The 17,207-nt window shown below is 46.3% G+C and overlaps 1 protein-coding gene across 6 annotated transcripts in view; it reads right to left on the reverse strand.

Moving 5' to 3' along the window:
• Window positions 1-5,786: 5,786 nt before the first annotated feature.
• Minar1 (membrane integral NOTCH2 associated receptor 1) overlaps window positions 5,787-17,207 on the reverse strand; it is a 33,196-nt gene continuing 21,775 nt past the window's right edge. For 2 of the 6 annotated variants that reach the window (XM_004874806.3, XM_013069271.3), the window contains exons 3-4: window positions 14,108-14,362; window positions 5,787-9,814 (exon numbers count right to left, since the gene is read on the reverse strand). In XM_004874806.3, the coding sequence (XP_004874863.1) occupies window positions 9,617-9,814; window positions 14,108-14,362 (453 nt within the window). In that variant the 3' untranslated portion in view covers window positions 5,787-9,616. Of the gene's footprint in view, window positions 14,363-17,207 lie in introns of all 6 variants that reach the window. The other 4 variants (XR_002392131.2, XM_004874807.3, XM_087188490.1 and 1 more) reach the window with 4 other exon arrangements.

The following is a 17,207-nucleotide window of genomic DNA, read 5'->3' on the forward strand; positions in this document are numbered from 1 at the left end:
GGTTAGCCAATTGTGCTAACCCAATTTACTAAATAATCTATCCTTTCCTTAGAGAAAAAAACCTCTTTTATATACCTAAATTTACATGCAATTGCGTCTATAGCTTGACAATGTTTTGTTCAAATAAATTGTCTATTGCTGAAGCAGTACAGGAAAATTACTGTGTGCCAAAATGCTAACTTAGAAATTAATTGTTAAAGCAAACTCCATAGGAAGAAAGGGTGCTAGAACCAAAACAGTGTGGGATCTGGAGGCCAGGAGCACTGGCTTGACTGTTCTGCCCCTTGCTCCTGTTCAACACTGGACAATTCTCTTGACCCTGGAGCTCTACTTTTACTAGTGGTAAAGGGGGCACTAGCTATGGTGTTCCATTCTTCCCACTTCACTCGAAACTTTGTACTCTGGCAGGACAGGACATCTTTCCTTTTGACATCTCTGTGCACTGGCTCAAACTGTTTTCTTGGTGTTAGGCAGCTTCCTGTTACTATAAAACAATTACCCAAGATAATCAACTTAAAAAGCCGAGAGGTTTATCTTGGCTCACAGTTTCAGAGATTTCACTACCTTTGTCATTTGGGCCTGTGGTGAGGCAGCAGATGTTGCTAGGAGAACACGGTGAAACTGTTCATCATGTGTTCAGGATGTAAAAGAGGGAGATTAAGAAATTGGGGTCCCCATTGCCCCTCCAGGGACACAGACCCAGAGATAACCCCTGCCTGCCAGGCCCCACATCTTCACGGCTCCATCCCTTCCCCACAGTGCCACAAACCAGCCTTCAATGGTCTCGGGAATACAGGTGGAAACCAGGGTACTCTGCTCAGAATAGCTGTCTTATTTTTCTCTCTTGTTGAACTCTTCCTCATCCTGTAAGAAATAGATACCCATGTCATCTTCTTAGATGCTTTTCTGGATTCTCCAGGTTACATAGCCCTCCTCTCTCCCAACAGCCTATGTCCACACTTCATTGTGGTACAATTATTTATTTACCTCTATGACTCTTGTTGCTGAGTTTAACCTCCCTGGATATTTAAAAAACTGTGTTTTTCTTATCATTCTCTGATCACCATCATTTGCACTTGGCAGGTTCTCGGCAGACATTGGTTGAATGAACAGGTGGATGGGTGGGTGGTATAGACACAGCCATGGCCCATCAAGTTGCCCTTGGTGATCACACCTCAGACATTTTGCCTTCTCAGCACAGTTCCTACATTCAGCTCTTCTCCCTGGTAATGGAGAAGAGATGTCAGAGCCCTTTTCTCCCTTGCAGACCCCGGGACCTTGATGCTGGGTCTCTGAACACCTATTTCGCATGTTCCCAGTAACTGTCCACTTCTTTTCCAGCAGCCACTTTGTTCCCTGCTTTCTGTGTCAGCTTTGAGTTCTTATTGCGAGGTTTTGTAACCTCTGGACATTTGCATTAAAAACTCAGGTGGGTCAGGCTCCGGTCCACTAGCCTCTGGAATTGTGGCTTTCTGGGGTAGTGCACTGGCTCCCAGCCTGGCCCTTCTGTCCCATTCTCTGGCCTCTGGGGTGACCAGCTGGCCTCATGACCTCAGAATTACAGAAAGGCTGCTAGTGTTCATTGAGCAATTATTATGAGCCAGGTGCTTTATGTATGGCTTTGCATTTAATCCTCTGAAAAGCTTATCAGATTGGGGTTATTTTTTCCGTATTATTTCTCCAGGCTGAGACCTGCTTGAGTTTAAGTAGAGGATGACAGAATCAGTAGCAAAGCTTATTTCTATCTGATCCTCAGCACCGTGCCTCTGCCACATCCTCCTGTGAACTGTCTGTCTGTTTTCTAGCATTGTTGGTACACAGCCACCACTGAGCTGAGATGTGTTGGGTTGTGCAGATTTACTTAGACCTATGCAGTGGATCCATGTGAGTGGCTCTGACTAGACTCGAAGTGAGAGGTGCCCCCACCCTCATGCTTCCAAGTCAAACGCCAGGCAAGTGCTTGGGATTTAGAATTAGTGCACTTGGGCTCACCCAAATCGGAGTTCATGTTTGAGTTGTGTTGCTTAAGGACAGACCTCAGGCAAAACTCATCTCCTTGGCTTCTCTGGCCTTCAGTTCCAATCCCTACTCATCAGGCTGAGGCCCTCTTGGTCTCTTGTACCCCAAGAGCTTCTTGCCATGGTCTGTCTCTTCACTTTTCTGGTGGGGCACACCCCTGTCTCTCAGGAACCATCTATTCAGTGGCAATAACCTTCTGTCCTGTCAACCTTATTTATCTCTAATTTTATATAAGCACTTTCTCCTTCAGAACAGGCTGAGTCCAAGAGTTGAGAAACCAGTTGTACCATCTAAGACACAAAATTCTGTGGCTCCATGCCCTCAGCTGGAAAGTGGGGAGAGTATCCATTTCTACTGAAGGTGGCTGTGATAATCAGGAAAGAGATGGCTTGGCACCCACTAGTGCTCAGCAGAGTTACCATCCTGTCTGGTCACCACTGCTCCACACGTGTGTTCACCACTGACTCACCAAGTGCCTACTGTGGTAGAGTGCATAGGCCAGTGGTACGCAGTAGCAACCTTCTCTTAGACAGTGGCATGCGTTTAACACATTTTCCACTTTTCCTCAGCCTTCCGAACACAAACCAAAGCCTCTTGGAGTCTGAAGAATTACAGTTTGTTTATGAGTGGCCAGGGAAGAACCCAGCCAGAGAAAATCCCTGCCTGCTGTGGGCCCTGAAGGAGCTGTTGTCTCCGATGATCACATCTCCAGACCAGCACAGGTCCCAGGGGGCTGCTGTCCATACCGTGGCAAGGTGGGCTCACAACAGCAATATGAACTTCGGGTCAAAGTGAAGCCACATAGGGACCCAGCTGTGAGCCAGAGGTGCCAGAAGAATGACTTCAGTCAATATCTTAAGTCAACAGCCTTGAGTCTGGAGAGAGTAACAGGAGAAAGCCAAATTGTAGGTGCAGACATCTGTGCAAAGAGTGCGTGGTATGAAGTCAGAGCTCTACTTGCTTTTTTTTCAGGAACCAGACTGAGACCCGCAGGTGGAGAAATGGTGGGGACACAAGGATCGAAGACTGTCATTCACTCCTGTGTTCACTCACTTGCTCCATGATACTTCCTAAGCATCCAGTGTGGACAGGACATTGCTTCTCTGGAGACACAGCAGGCAACAACATTCCGCCATCCAAAAGGTAACTTTGGTATTATTATTGCCCAATAAATACTGCCTAATGATGCAAAGAAATTAATAAACAAAAAGGTTGACTTAGAAAAGAAATATATAGGTCACTTGTACATTGCTAATTGTAACAATGAACTTTAATAAGAAAGCAGCAAGATGCTAATTTGGCCAGGCTGAGACATCCAAATCAAACAGCATTGGTCCAGAGAAAAATGAGTTAGGATAGGCTCCCTCCTTGGGACTTTTGAAATTATGCAAGAATCATTAAAATGTAGAACGTGGCTGGGAGTAACCAGCATGAAAATACCATGTACATTTCTTCTATTACTCAGTGACTTATTAGGCATAATTTATTAAGTGCTTTCCTTGAAAAATGAAAGGAAACAGTATTTGCAATTAACCATACTTGCACTGCTGATTCCTAACAATAATTTTATGTACAGGATTTAATGAATCTTTCAGGAATTTGCATAATCTGCTATGAGCCAAAGCCAATTTTAAGACAGCAAAGACAGTGTTTACAAGAGCCACGTTCCAATGGTGGAAATGCCAGAAACTCAGCATCTTGCTGTTCTCAGGTCCTACCTTATTTTTCACATGATATAGTATCACTTCTCTGTAAAGTCACGTGGACCTTGTCCCTTTGCTTTCCATCACAAAGACTGACGAAAATATAAACTAAATCCACGTACAGAGAAAGCTCAATAATTCAGGCTTACAGTGGAGAAAGCCAGTGGGAACTACTAAAGCCTGACATTTAGAGCCCTAGGAGATGGTGTATACTTTTCAAAAAAGTACATCTGATAATGTGAAGTAACTTAACCAAGTATTGACTTTTGCTAGTCCTTGGGGGGGGTAAATTAATGATAGATTAAAATGCCTCACCATAGCATATTGCATATTGATTTGTCCTCTTTGGGAGAATAAACATTTTTTCCCTACAAGATAACTTCCACATTATTTCTTAATTCACTTTTTTCAGAGCACTTAACATTCAATCTAGATCCAGTCCAGCTAAATGCAAACTTTGAATCCTTGAGTCTGAATTTATATTTTACTGCAAAACTAAAAAGCATTCTTATGCCCACTGTTGGATAGTTACCCTGACATTCTCCAAGATCTTGTCAGAGATTTCTTTCTGTGTTTAGATGTCAAGATATTAATTGCTTTTTTCAATGTGCTGTGACTCATGCTTAAAGTAATTACTTTTCCTTAATGACTCAAGCAGGGAAGCCGGTGACATTTGTAAATGGTAGAAGGGATAAAAGGAGCCGACATGCTCTCTTTTCACCATCTTCCTCCTCCATGCTGTGATCTCATCTGTGAGAAAGGTGCTGAGATGACTTCCTTTGTCAGCTCTACCCACTGCTTCCAAGGTGAGGACACCCAAGTGCCTCTGGGAGGAAATTACACTGAGGGAGGCTGTGCTTAGTGAAAGGAAAAGACTGGACCACTGGAGAGAATAAAGAGCCCCAAAACCTAATAAATGCCACTGATTAGTGGATAATCAAATATGAAACAAACGTCTTCATCTCCTGCTTCACGTCATGTACAAATACGAATTTCAGCAGGAGTACAGATCTACAAAAAGTAAAACAGAACTTCTAGAAGAAAACTTGGAGCATCTTCATAATTTTTCTTAAAGGTCAGATAAAGATTTCTTAAGCAGGACTAAATTGCCAATCACAATGGGAAAAATAATGAATTTCTGTATTAAAATCAAGAACTTTCATTCATCAAAAAGATATCATCAAGACAGTAAAAATATAGTTCACTGAATGGAAAAATAACATTTGTAATATATCAAAGAATTCATTTTTGTAATATATAAAAAACACACAACCCTATAGAAAACTGGATACAAACATAAACAAGCACTTCACAAAACAGGGTGTCCAAATTACCGATAAACATACAAAAAGGTAGCAAATCTCATTAGTCATCAGAGAAATGCTAATTAAACACACAATGAGATTATACTACACACTCAGCAGAATGGCTAAAATGAAAGACACTAGCAACTGCTGAATGGGATGTGGAGAAGGGAACCTCCAAGTGTACCCCGGATGACAGTATAGCTGGTGGAACCATGCTGAACAAGGTTCTGGCAGTATCCACAGAACCAAAGCACTGGCATGTCTCATGACACAAAAGCTTTACTCCTGGGCATATGAGTTACAAGAACGCTGACCAGAACACACAGCCCTAATGTAGACACCACCTAAATGTCCACTCAGTGATGAAATGGTAAGTCAGTCACGACATAATCCCAAGAAGTGACTGAAGCGGGAATGAGAGGAATACAAACACACCACAGCATGGGGATTTCTTGCCAACATTGACTTGAGTGATAAAAGACACAAAAGAGTACACGCTATCTGGTTAAATTTACATAACACTCAGAAACAGCTAAGCTAAGCTAAGCTGTCTTCTTAGAGAACAGGAGGGTGTTTTTTCTTTGCAGGATTTTTAACTGGAGGGCCTGTCTGGATGCTTAGATGTTCTGGTTTTGCTCTGGGTGCTGACTCCATGGAAGTGTTCAATGTATGTAAAAACATCAAGCTGGACACTCACTCTGTATGCATAAAACTGAACACTTACAATCTGTGCATAGAATAAAATCTTGCTGCCAGATATTTTACAGTCTCCAGTTTATTTCTGATTATATTTGGAGAGGCAGATTTTACATGATAGCTTCAAACCAACCATTTTACATTAACCAAATTTTACACAAGCCATTTGAAAAAAGATCTAAAAATGTGCTTAGTTATTGGTATTATATAACATTTATCAAGCACCAAGAGTGTGCTGAGAGCTGTACAGAACAAACGCAGAAAAGACAAGGTCCCTGCCTTTGTGGATACCCATCCCATAGGGTCTTGCACATAAAACTTCACCTTGTATTTCACACTCTTTTGTTCATAAGGCATAAATAAGGAAGTTTGTTGCATTTCTCATTGTTACTGAATAAACAGCTAATACCCTTTTCTCCAGGTGTACGAACAATCACTTGTATCTTTGCCTTTAAATACAAATTTCTGTGATACAATATACAGTATATATTGATTTGGTATTCATACAATTGATCACAATATCCTTGCAGGTTGGTTATAATATGAAGCACGTTGAATTTCAACATTCACAAATTTTATACCACTTAATAGAATCTTTTATTGTTGGCAGAGGGTTTTTTTTAAAAAACAAACAAATGAGGTGTCACTGTAAACAAAAAAACACACTGCCTAGATTCCAGTAAGGGTATCAGACTATGGCACAGACACTCAGGATAGTGATTTAACACACAGACTAAACTAGCCTTGCAGATATCAGTCATTGACTGCATGCCCCAAAATACATATGATCAGCAAGTAATGGGTGACATGAGTATGATCAGCTTCACTGTATCTCCAGGTTAAACATGGGAGAACTGGTATGAAATGTCTGAAATCTGTGAGCAGGGAAATTTTCTTTCTTTCTTTTTGGCTTTTCTGCAAGGCTGTGTTCAAAACAAATTCAGATTAGAAAAGAGGAGAAAGCAATTCTGAATTTAATCATTGGCTAAGGACATTGGACTTCAAAATAATCCCTTCAAGAATATCACCTGATTATTTTTTAAAATGCAAGAAAAACGAAATGAATTTTGATCATGTGGAGTACAAGACTTGGGCAGAAGAAATTGTACTTGATGTGACAGTGCCAAGGAGCGTGCTGCAAGATGGCCCCAGTGCAGAAGGGAGGCCACCCTCCATCACCTGGGAGCTCACTGAAGCCTACATGAGGGACAGGATAAAGACACTGGAGGAATGGACAGCTGCTCCCTTCTTGGCCAGACTCTGTCTTGCTCCACTCTGCAGACTGAGGGATGGGAGGAGCTGGGGGAGTCTGGAGCCCAAGGGAGGAAGGGTAGGGCAAACTTGGTCAAGGGAGTAAGGATCCAACTTTAAATTTTACCTTCTGTAGATCCCCAGACCCCAAGCATCTATGAGCCTTGAGAATGGCAAAGGTCCATCCTTCAACAAGGGATTCCGTGCCCACCTTACCTTTGGCCCTGTTACCTGCTCTCCCATGGCATTACCAGGTCTGGTTGTTTCCATTAGGTAGCAAGAACAGTGAGCTGAATTTTACAGTTCTACTGCACTTAGAGCAAAATGGATTTTCTCTGGCTACCTCCCAAGACATGATAAAGGCAAAGGAAAATTTTACAGTGCCCTCCTACTTCCATGCTTGAGGTGAGGCTTCGCCTCATCCCCTAGGTAACTAGGCACATGGCCCATAGGGCCCAGTAAGAATAGTTTCACCCATGGGCAGTGACAAAGCAGTTTGGTCCAGCCCCCAAGATCCTACCTGCCAGATGGAGGAGTCAGGTTGGGATCTGATAAGATTTTCCTTATTCTGGGTGAGCACATCTCTAGTGTTTTACAAATCACAGAGCAAGAGGTTGGGAACTACTATCTCTGATGCTCTGACAGCTTAATCTGTGATAAAGAGGAAAGTGGCAGGATTAGAATGTGGTGTAGAGTCTTACTGGTTGAAGTGGACGGGGGGTGGGGGGATACTCCCAAGGGTGTCAGCTAGTACCTTCTTTGGAGTGAAACAACCTTATTTAATGTGCCCAATCTAAAACAGAGCACCAAAAGACTAAAATTCTGACAACAGACAATAATATGTAGATATATTTTTTTCATTTTCAATTATAAACCCTCCATACTAAGGCTTAAGCTTCAGTCACCTAATTGAAAATCCACCATAAACATGAAAATAGATAACATGAAGACCTCTAAAATAAAGGTTCCTACAGATGACAGCATCCATTCTTTGTTTGTTAACATCGAAAAATGCACTGACTACCCCTTAATAATGGACAGTGAATTAGATACAGCAAGCTAAGCATTGTTGGGATTGTTTAGGATGATTGCTGGACTCCTATTGCTTTAAAAATTGAGATGCTTCCCAAATCCCACCTGCAGGAATTTATCATTCTATCCAAAATGACGATCCTGTCAAAATTAATGTATATCCTACTTTGCTATCAAAAGAATTTAAGGTTGCTAATTTCTGTCAATCATCTTTTCTTTAACATGTAACAAGACAAGAGATGCAGATGTTGATAAGGATTCGTTCTGTCCAGTTACTGTCTGAGCACCATTCTGCAGGTGGAAGCCAGATCACCCTAGGACGAAATTACACTGGGAAAACCTTGTTCTCCAGTTAGTTAACAGAGAAGACATAAATGAAAATTAGGTATCCAGACAGACATGTAGCTAGATAAATGGTTAAATAGATGCTATTTTTTGCACTGCTGACAAGTTTTCCAAACCGTGGAGTAGGTGTTGGGTAGTTGAGAAGACCTCAGTGCCAGTATCATATTGTTCAACAAGCTTTCAATATTTTTTTAAAGCCATTAGGAATGGCTGACACCAGTGGTGCATGAAAACTGTGGTTATAATATTGACATTTTGCCACTGTCTCTGCTCTTCAAGGCACAAGGACAAGTTCCAAACTCTTCAGAGTAAAACATCTAGTACCACTGGGAGAGAGAGTTTAGGAGTGGGGCCACATGCCAAAGCAAGAGGGGGACATCCTTAGGGGCGGCTATGACTTCTGAATATTGACCTTGCACCAGCAGCAAGCAGCTCCTGCATATCATGGGTTGGGGACCAGAAGGTCTCCAGGCCTGAATGCCTTGGCCTGTTCTGCAGAAAGAGCACAATTTGGGCCATGCTTGGCTTGGTAATCTCACTTCTTTCTCCCCTGGGCACAAGGAGGAATGTCCAGCCTGTTCCCATGAAGATCCACAATGAGGCAGACACTCTGCTGCAGTGTTGAGAGAAGGGCAAGCACGAAGTCAGCAGCCCTTGAGAAAAGTCAGCAAGAAGTCAGATCCTTGAAGGACACACACCCTATTTCTTTACCAGCAATGGCCTCAGAGCAGTAAGAAAAACAGCTCAGCCCTTGTTTTCTCATCTTCCCATCTCCCTTGGCTCTTCCAAGGAGACATGTATTAAATACCCTCTGTATAATTTATACCCCGCCACAAAACATCATCAATACGGGAAGAATGCAATTAATCTTCCCCTTTTTTTTGCTTAGTATATTTAATTTGGATTTACTGATAGTCCATTACATTCTTTTGGTAGGAAAAGATACTGCACTTCTAAAAATGCATCAAGAGTATAATTAAGTCAAAGCTAATAGGTAGGTAAATGTCTCTCTATATATGCTCTTAAGACTACCTTTAGCATTTACAGAAAAGATTCCATGATTTCATCTTTACTTCAATCATCTGTGGCCACACTGCTGCAAGCTTTTAAAACACAGAGGAAGAGGGCTGGGGATTTAGCTCAGTGGTTCCGCTGCCTGCCTCGCAAGCGCAAGGACCTGAGTTCGATCCCCGGTACCAAAAAAAAAAACCACAGAGGAAGACATGGGTCACGGTAAGCTGCACACAAGACCAGTCCATGGGCTCACGACTTCATGGTGCAGATGGGCACAACAATGACAAGGATGACAGTGCACGTAGCAGCCGCAATCAGAGCAGCTATCTTGCAGACCTTGGCTCGTCTGAATTCAGCTTCTTTCCGTTTCAGTAATGAATCATAGCCTGGAGTATAAATGTCTTCCATCCAATACTCTAAGTTGTTTGGATTTAAAGATTCTTGTGTCTAAAAGTGAAGAGAAGATGTTAGAAATATGGTGAGTACTTGAAACCAGGTCAAAGGCATTGTGACAGTCATCACTCCTGAAGCACTTAGGAGCTGTCTGCAGCTGGGAGCTGGCAGGGACTGTGTCAGAGTTGCAGCCCCAGCGGCCCTGTGCCCTCCATGGCCACCAACGACTCAGCTGCACATCATGGACCGACCTGGACCCTCCTTTACTAAAAGTGCCACGATGGTGACTTTGACATAGGAAAGCCCAAGGGTCTCCCGTCTATGAGCAAAACGGGGCTGGGACAAATAAGACTCTAAGCTTCAAGGGCAGACAACCAAAGGCAGGCTGGCCCCACTGCCAGGGAAAAAGGGAGTTGTTGTAAAACACTCTTTGCCAGCAGCCTCCCGGAACAGACCTGCTGGAAGCAAGGCCATCGTAGGACTCCAAGTCAATTCCTATTTCTCAGAAAGACTTAGGCTAAAAATCAAGGCACCTCCAAGATAAGCAGCTCAAACAAAACATAAAATATTTCAGCTTCAAACCTTTGTTGAGCAGGTCAGGCTCAGAGTCAATGTCTACAGACTCGTGGCCAAGCGTCGCCAGGCTCACCTTGGTGACCATTGTGGGTTGGGTGTAGCTCAAAGAGACAGATCCAGGGGTGCCTGTCTCCTGGGGTCCCTGAGATTAATGAACTGTCTGCAGGAGAAATATCATGTTGAACCTATATTGCTCATGATCCTTTTCCATGTTGATGGTGATAATCTACTTCCACAGAGAAAGGCAGTGTCTCATTTTATGGCAAGCATTTGATAATGTAAGTGTCACATAAAGTGACAACACATTGTACTTCCAAGTGAGGTCACCTGAATCTCCAAAACATAAACCAAATACCTATTTTGAAGATTTCTTTTGAATTGGTTAATGTTCATAAACACAAGGACACTAAAAACCACACACACACACACAAGGATCAAAGCCAAACCCTTCACTACCACAACAACCTCAGCTGTACTAAGCTGTTGGTGAAACACTGATTCTGATGCATGTTAGGAACTTTCCACCTGCACCTTCGCTGTGCCCCAGGAGATGGACCCGTATGGTGCTTTATGGGGTCCCTGTGTGGGGTCAGGCTGGGGCATGGAGGACAGAGAGGTGGAGGCATTTGCTCCCTCAGCTCCGTACCTGCTGTGCTGCAGCCTGGCTCCCACAGCTGTGGGTCTCTACAGGTCTGAGAAACAGCTCACACCCTGGGCTCTAAACACAGAGTGGCAACAGCTTCTGCCTGGGCTGGTCCCTGTGGCCCTGAGCCTGGTTCCTCCATGGGCACAGTGCCATCCTGACCAACCTCCCAGGCCCCTGTGTGTACATTCTGCTACCTTACCGCTCTATTCCTGGTCCCTGCAGACTGTGGCCTGCAGATCCCACCTGCAGACCCCTCCTCAGACTGGCTTTTCTATTTCTAAAACCTTGAAAACATAAAAAAAGAATAATATCATGTGACACGTAAAAATTATAAGACATGCAAATCTCAATTAAAAACTAAAGTTCTGTTGGAACACAGCCAGGCCCATTCATTCACAGATTGTCTATAAGTGCTTTTGCATTGCAGGGAGAGTTGAGCACCTGGGATGGAGACAGCCGACACTCTCAGGACCCCTGCTCCCAAGCTATGTGGAATGGCTGGGTACTGTAATGGAAGAAGGACACTTACTCGGGACAGGTCTTCAAGTGCAGGTGATCTGTTTGCCTTGATCCTCTGCAGGACAGGCCTGGGCAGGGGCCTGGCACCATCCCACAGTCTCACTTTGAGCAGCTCCACCAGCGCCACTCTGATATGAGAACATGTCCTTGCGCCCAACTACCCCCCCAGCCACACACACACACACACACACACACACACACACACACACACACCACAACCGTGCACACAAGCACATAGAGCTCTACCCTTGAGGGCACTAGGGCTGGCTGCTCTCCCAGGATGAACCCACGATGGGCTGATTCTGCACCATTTTGTCTGCGTGTTGGGGGAGGTGTTACCCCACAGCACTCCCGACCTGGGACGCTGAAGGTGGAAAGGTGGAAAGAGCCTGCCTGCCTTTCTTCCCAGCCCCCGGGGCTGGCTGAGATGGTAAGCAGTGTGTACAGGAAACATCAGATGTTGTGCCTTGTTCCCTCTGCCTCAGATAGAAGGAATCAACCTCCTTTCATAGCTACTGACTTTATTACAGGCTAGGATTCTGCCTGTGAAATAAACTATTTTTAATTAGCTTTTTTTTTTTGTAACTGCAAGCTGTAATGGTACTGCTTAGCATAGAGGTAATCTCAAGGTTTCCAGGGGTGCGGGTGGAGCCCTTCATAGCTAATTAGGCTGCCAGACACTGGAAATAAATACAGGGCCACACCTTTGCCTGCCCCTGCAAGAGGAAGCACCAATGGCGAATGCACATCTGGACAACACGGACCTCCAGATGCTCAGCTGACCTGAGATGGTGCCTGTGTCTCTGCAAAGGCTGAGAACAAGGGACTCGATGCCTCTCTATCTCCATCAGGCTCTGCTTCGAGGCAGACTTCTCCCAAAACACAAAGCCATTTCCTCAGCTGTGTAACTGGATGCTGCATCCTTCGCATTGTATGGAGTTTTACCCAAAGCTCTGTAACCTATTATTATTTTTTTATAACTGCCTCTATGCTTGCAAACATTGGTACATTAAAATCACACATATCCATACAGGCAAATCTTCCAATTCCCTGCCCCTAAACCTTAAAATGATGTTCTTCAGTCTCATTTGAGGCATCAGACTTGCTCAAGGGCATCCTGTGGCACTGGAAATACTGGGGATCCCACCAGTTGAGCTTTTGGCACCTGGGGTCCTCTCTGGCAGCCTGGAGGCTCGTGGCTGCCTGACTCCCATACAGCAAGGTGGCAGCAAGCTCAGCAAAGCTACACTGGGACCCACTTGGGGAGACCAAATCCTTGTCCACAGGAAGGTCACAGTGGCCCAAAGGACAAGTGACAGGCGACACGTGGAGATATACACACATGGAGGCTCTGACAGAGCTTCCCCTTCCTGTAGTCGCTGTCGTTTAGGGCCTGGATATAAATGCAACTGCAACCAGCTATTTGTGACATAAAGCTCTAATAACTCTTATCAAGAGAAAAATGAACCGGTGTAGAGGTGAGACTTACTATGGGATGCTCCAATGTGAGTTTAGGCTTGTCTGACCTGGGGCAAGTTACTGAGCCTCCTAGTGCCTCAGTTTTCTCATTTGTAAACTAGAGATGGTGGTGACAATCCCTGCATTGCAGGCCACTGTGCCTGGACCTGGGTGATTCCTGGGAAGAGCACCATTCCACGTTGACTGATTTTAGCACCTTTACCAGCAGTCTGGGAGCCTACTTAACTCCAGCTCTTTGGGCAGATTGCTTCAGGTCCTCACAGGGATGCTATGACATTGCCCAATAGTATGGCCCATTGCACAGGTGAGACCAGTGCTCCAGCTCACGTGGCACAGGCACCTGGGCTGGAACCCAGTGTTGCTGGAATCCCGTCCTTTCTGTCCTCCACCTGCCCCTGCGCAGACCTCTGCCCCACAGCTCGGCCACCGCAGGGAGCCTCCCCACACCAACCCCTACCGGAAGCTCTTGCCAACTGTGCCTCAAGAGCACATCTTTCTGGGCATGAACGGGTACCCTTGGTGCTCTGACCTCGCTGCCCACAAAGCCTCACCCACAGGCGGGAACAGGTGCTTCCTTTGGCTCGTGATGATGTGGAGGCTCAGGTAGATGTTTGTGGGTGGAACCAGGAGCTACCCAGCAGAATAAAAGTGTGGCCCAAACCCAGCCCTGCCTGCCCTCTAGCCACAGTGGCATTCCCAGATCTTCCAGGGATGGTTCTTACCTGGGGCTGTTCCGAATGGAAACATAATCCATAGCTTGGCTCCCACAAATATGCTTATCCCACGTGCTACATAGGGAGGGAGAGAGCAGCTTGCGTTTCATTAGGCTGTTTGGCTCAGGTCTCGTGAGCAAAGATTAGAATCTGCACTTGGTCTTAAACGTATCGTTAGCACATCAGACAGCCAACAAGTAAGTAAACAGACAAAGCAAGCATCCCCACTGCTAAAGGTTTACAAACAACTAAGCTAAGTGACAATCCCCTTGTTAAAAATTTCTGCTCTCTGATTCACTAAGGCTCAGAACTTCGTGTTGGTGTTGGTCCCTGGAGTCGAAGGGTAGGGAGTCATGGCCTAGTCTGCCCCAACTGCTACTGCGCCTGCACCTGCGGGCAGAGACAAATGCTCACCTGCAGGTCCAGGGCCGCCAGCTTGCCTTTGTCGCCGGCATTCCGCGCATACTCCTCCACTGTCCAGGAGGGTTGCCCCCGCCGTACCTCAGCCAGCTCCGTCAGCCTCATGTCTGTGTACAGGGGGTTGCTCTTCATGTGGGCCTTGAGGGACGCAGGGTAGGGGTGGGGGCTGAACACCTGCTCCACCAGGAAGCCATCCTTGGGTTGCTTGGGCAGGTGGTGCTGTGGGGGGACATCATATTGCCTGTCAGCCTGCAGAGGGAACAGAGAAGGCAAGAAGCACGGCTCTTGCAGTGCCACAGGGCAGACAGTGGCTTTTGTCACGATGCCCTGGCAACTCCAAGCTAGCAGCATTCAGTCACTCAGGAGCACACAGGAAGAGCAGCTGTGCAAGGCAAATTCTCTTCTGACTGAGACTGTACTAATCTGAGCTAAGGTTTCCACCCCAGGAGCAGGCCCTTCAATCTGACTCATTCACCCCAGCTATACTGCGGTTCGGGTGTCACCTGGCCTCAGGGTTTATAACGGGGCCTCTGATGCCTTCCCCTTCTACCTTCTGGCCCTCAGGTCTCCACACTTCACTCTTTGCAGCAAGCCCTCCCTGGCCCGCAGAGGTCAGGACCGTGCTGGTCCGTGTGACATCCTAGGACTGGTAACAGATCCCTTAACCAGCGTGTGTCACACTGAATGGTCACTACCCATTTGCCTGTCTATCTCCCTGCAAGGCTAGGAGACTCCTGAAGGCAGGGGATCATCTTGCTCGACTTTCAATGCACTGAGCAAAACACTTTCCATCACTATTCACCAAAGGCAGAGAAGACAAGACAGAAAGTTGAGTGTATGAATCAGAGAGCAGCCCAGCTGGAAAAGAATGGGAAGAAGGAAGTGTAGCCCATGTACATGTAAGGAGAAGGAGCATGAGGTCTTGAGACACACAAGCCAGAGTGTGTCACTTGTGGTGGCCCATTGTGTCCCTGGCCCATTCCTGTCCCCAGAGAGACCACGGTGCCTGCTGCTGCATTCTTCAAGGATATTGGCAGAGACACAGAACGTGAGATGAACTCAGTGAAACCCCAAGAAGAAATAGGGTACTAACTCCCTGGGAGGCCCCCGTGGACTTTATTAACCTGCACATCACCACTCCCAACTCCTGTGCAGCCCCCACTGTGCCCATGGCCACCCACAGCGGCAGCTCTGGAGTGGTGACCACCGCGCAGTGCCAAACGCAAGTCCTCCCGCTGCATCTTCTCTTGGACATCTCAGGTTGTCCCTGCAGTGATCCCCACTGCAGGTGTGGAAACTCAAGTCAGAGAGGTTAAGAGACTGACAGGTTGCATAGCTACCGAGGGGCGGGGCAGGATGCACTCGACAGGTCGTTAGTTGCTGTTCCTACGCTGAGGAGTTTATGTTTACACTCGGCAGTCAATTTATGCACACATTATGTGTGCCTTAATCCCTGTCTGTGCTGGCTCCACCTGGACAAAGAGGCCCAGGACCTAGACTGCAGAGACCAGGAAGCTTCCAGAAACTCATGGATGAAAGGAACAGAGGACTTACTTAGATCAGCAAAGAGGAGGGGGATCCACTACTTCTTTCATTTTTTTCTGGTACTGAGGATTGAACTCTGAGCCTTCACACTGAGGTGTATCCCTGGTCCTTTTTTAGTTTTGAGGCAGGGTCTCGCCAAGTCACTATGTTTCCCAGGCTGGGCTTGAAACTTGGGACCTTCCTGCCTCGGCCTCCCTGAGTTGGATCAGCCATTCTTGACGGAGGAACTGCGGACGTAGAATGGAGCCTGGCCACAACAAATGCTTGGCTGGCACCACAGACTGGGTCACAAAGTGAGTGAACAGGGCTCAGGGTGAGCAGAGTATGCTGGCTGGGGAGAAATACCTGAAATCTGCAGAGCTTTAAAGTCCAGGCTAAGAAATTTGACATTTTTTTCTACAGCAATGAAAGGAGAGCCAAGAAGGCATTGAGCACAGGGGTCCTGCACAGCTACAGAGAGTAGAGTTAGGGAAGTGTGAACACAGTGGCCCCTGAGCTGGGAGGAAGGCAGGGAGTGAGCCCCAAGCCCCAGGGGGCTGTGTTAAGAGCCAGACAGGGTGGGGATTCAATGGAGAGGAGGCGGGAATGCAGGAGACATCACAAAGACAGAACCACAGGGTCCAGAATGTGCGTGAGAGTCCAGCACAGCATCTAGGTGTAGAGAAAGGCTAGAATAGACCCCCACCAAAGGGAGTGACAAGGAGGAACACCGGCTTTGAACACATAGAAAAGTCTGGTTTGAGACCTGCAGGAAGAGATCTGGGGCCTTCGACAAGAGGAAAATAGGGGTAGAGGCTCGGAGGGGGCCCAAACAGAGCACCACCATGGGAATCACCAGCGCAGAGGAGGCGAGAGCCAAGAGAAAAAAGCAAGGTCACAGGAGATCTTCCAGTGGAGGCACACAACTGCTGGAGTGCCCCAAATGCCACTTTTCATGTTAACATGGCCTAAGCTAGGGGCATGGACCAGAGGACAGGGACTATGCTGGGCACCTTGTCTAAGGGGCAGGCATCACCCTCTGGCCAAAGTCTGCCTCACAGTGACTGGCACAGTCCCCACAGGATGCTTTGGAGTCAGGGAAACAAATGACTTCTTCAATGTCCTCTTCTCACTGCTCCGGACCCTGAAAAACTTACATAGAACTTAGTTTTCCAAGCTTTTATTTCTTTGCATCACTGAAAGATTCAGCCTCCTGGGCTTGGAAGCCATGTCTCCCTCCCTCTCTAAAAGTCTGTCTTTGGGACCTCAGCAGCCCGAAGTCTGGCCAGTGACCTTGAAAAGCAGGGAAGGGAACAGAGGCCAGCAACAGACTAAAGCAGCCAGAAGAGGTTTGCCAGAACCCACTAGGAATGAAGAGGAGGAGCCACAGGTCCCACTAAAACGATCTTTCTTATGGCACGAGGAGGGAAAGAGGACAGCACTGATTATCTATGTGAGTGCACAGGTTCCAGAGTGAGAGGTGTGCAAAACACCGAAGCTCACACACAAAGCACAGAACATACAACTGTGAAGGGGGAAAAAAACTAAAGGGGAAAGGAAGATTGCATAT

The sequence above is a fragment of the Heterocephalus glaber genome, unplaced genomic scaffold (genome assembly GCF_053883595.1).
Source record: "Heterocephalus glaber isolate CG9 unplaced genomic scaffold, H.glaber_assembly_v1.0 deba00001531, whole genome shotgun sequence".
NCBI lineage: Eukaryota > Metazoa > Chordata > Mammalia > Rodentia > Bathyergidae > Heterocephalus > Heterocephalus glaber.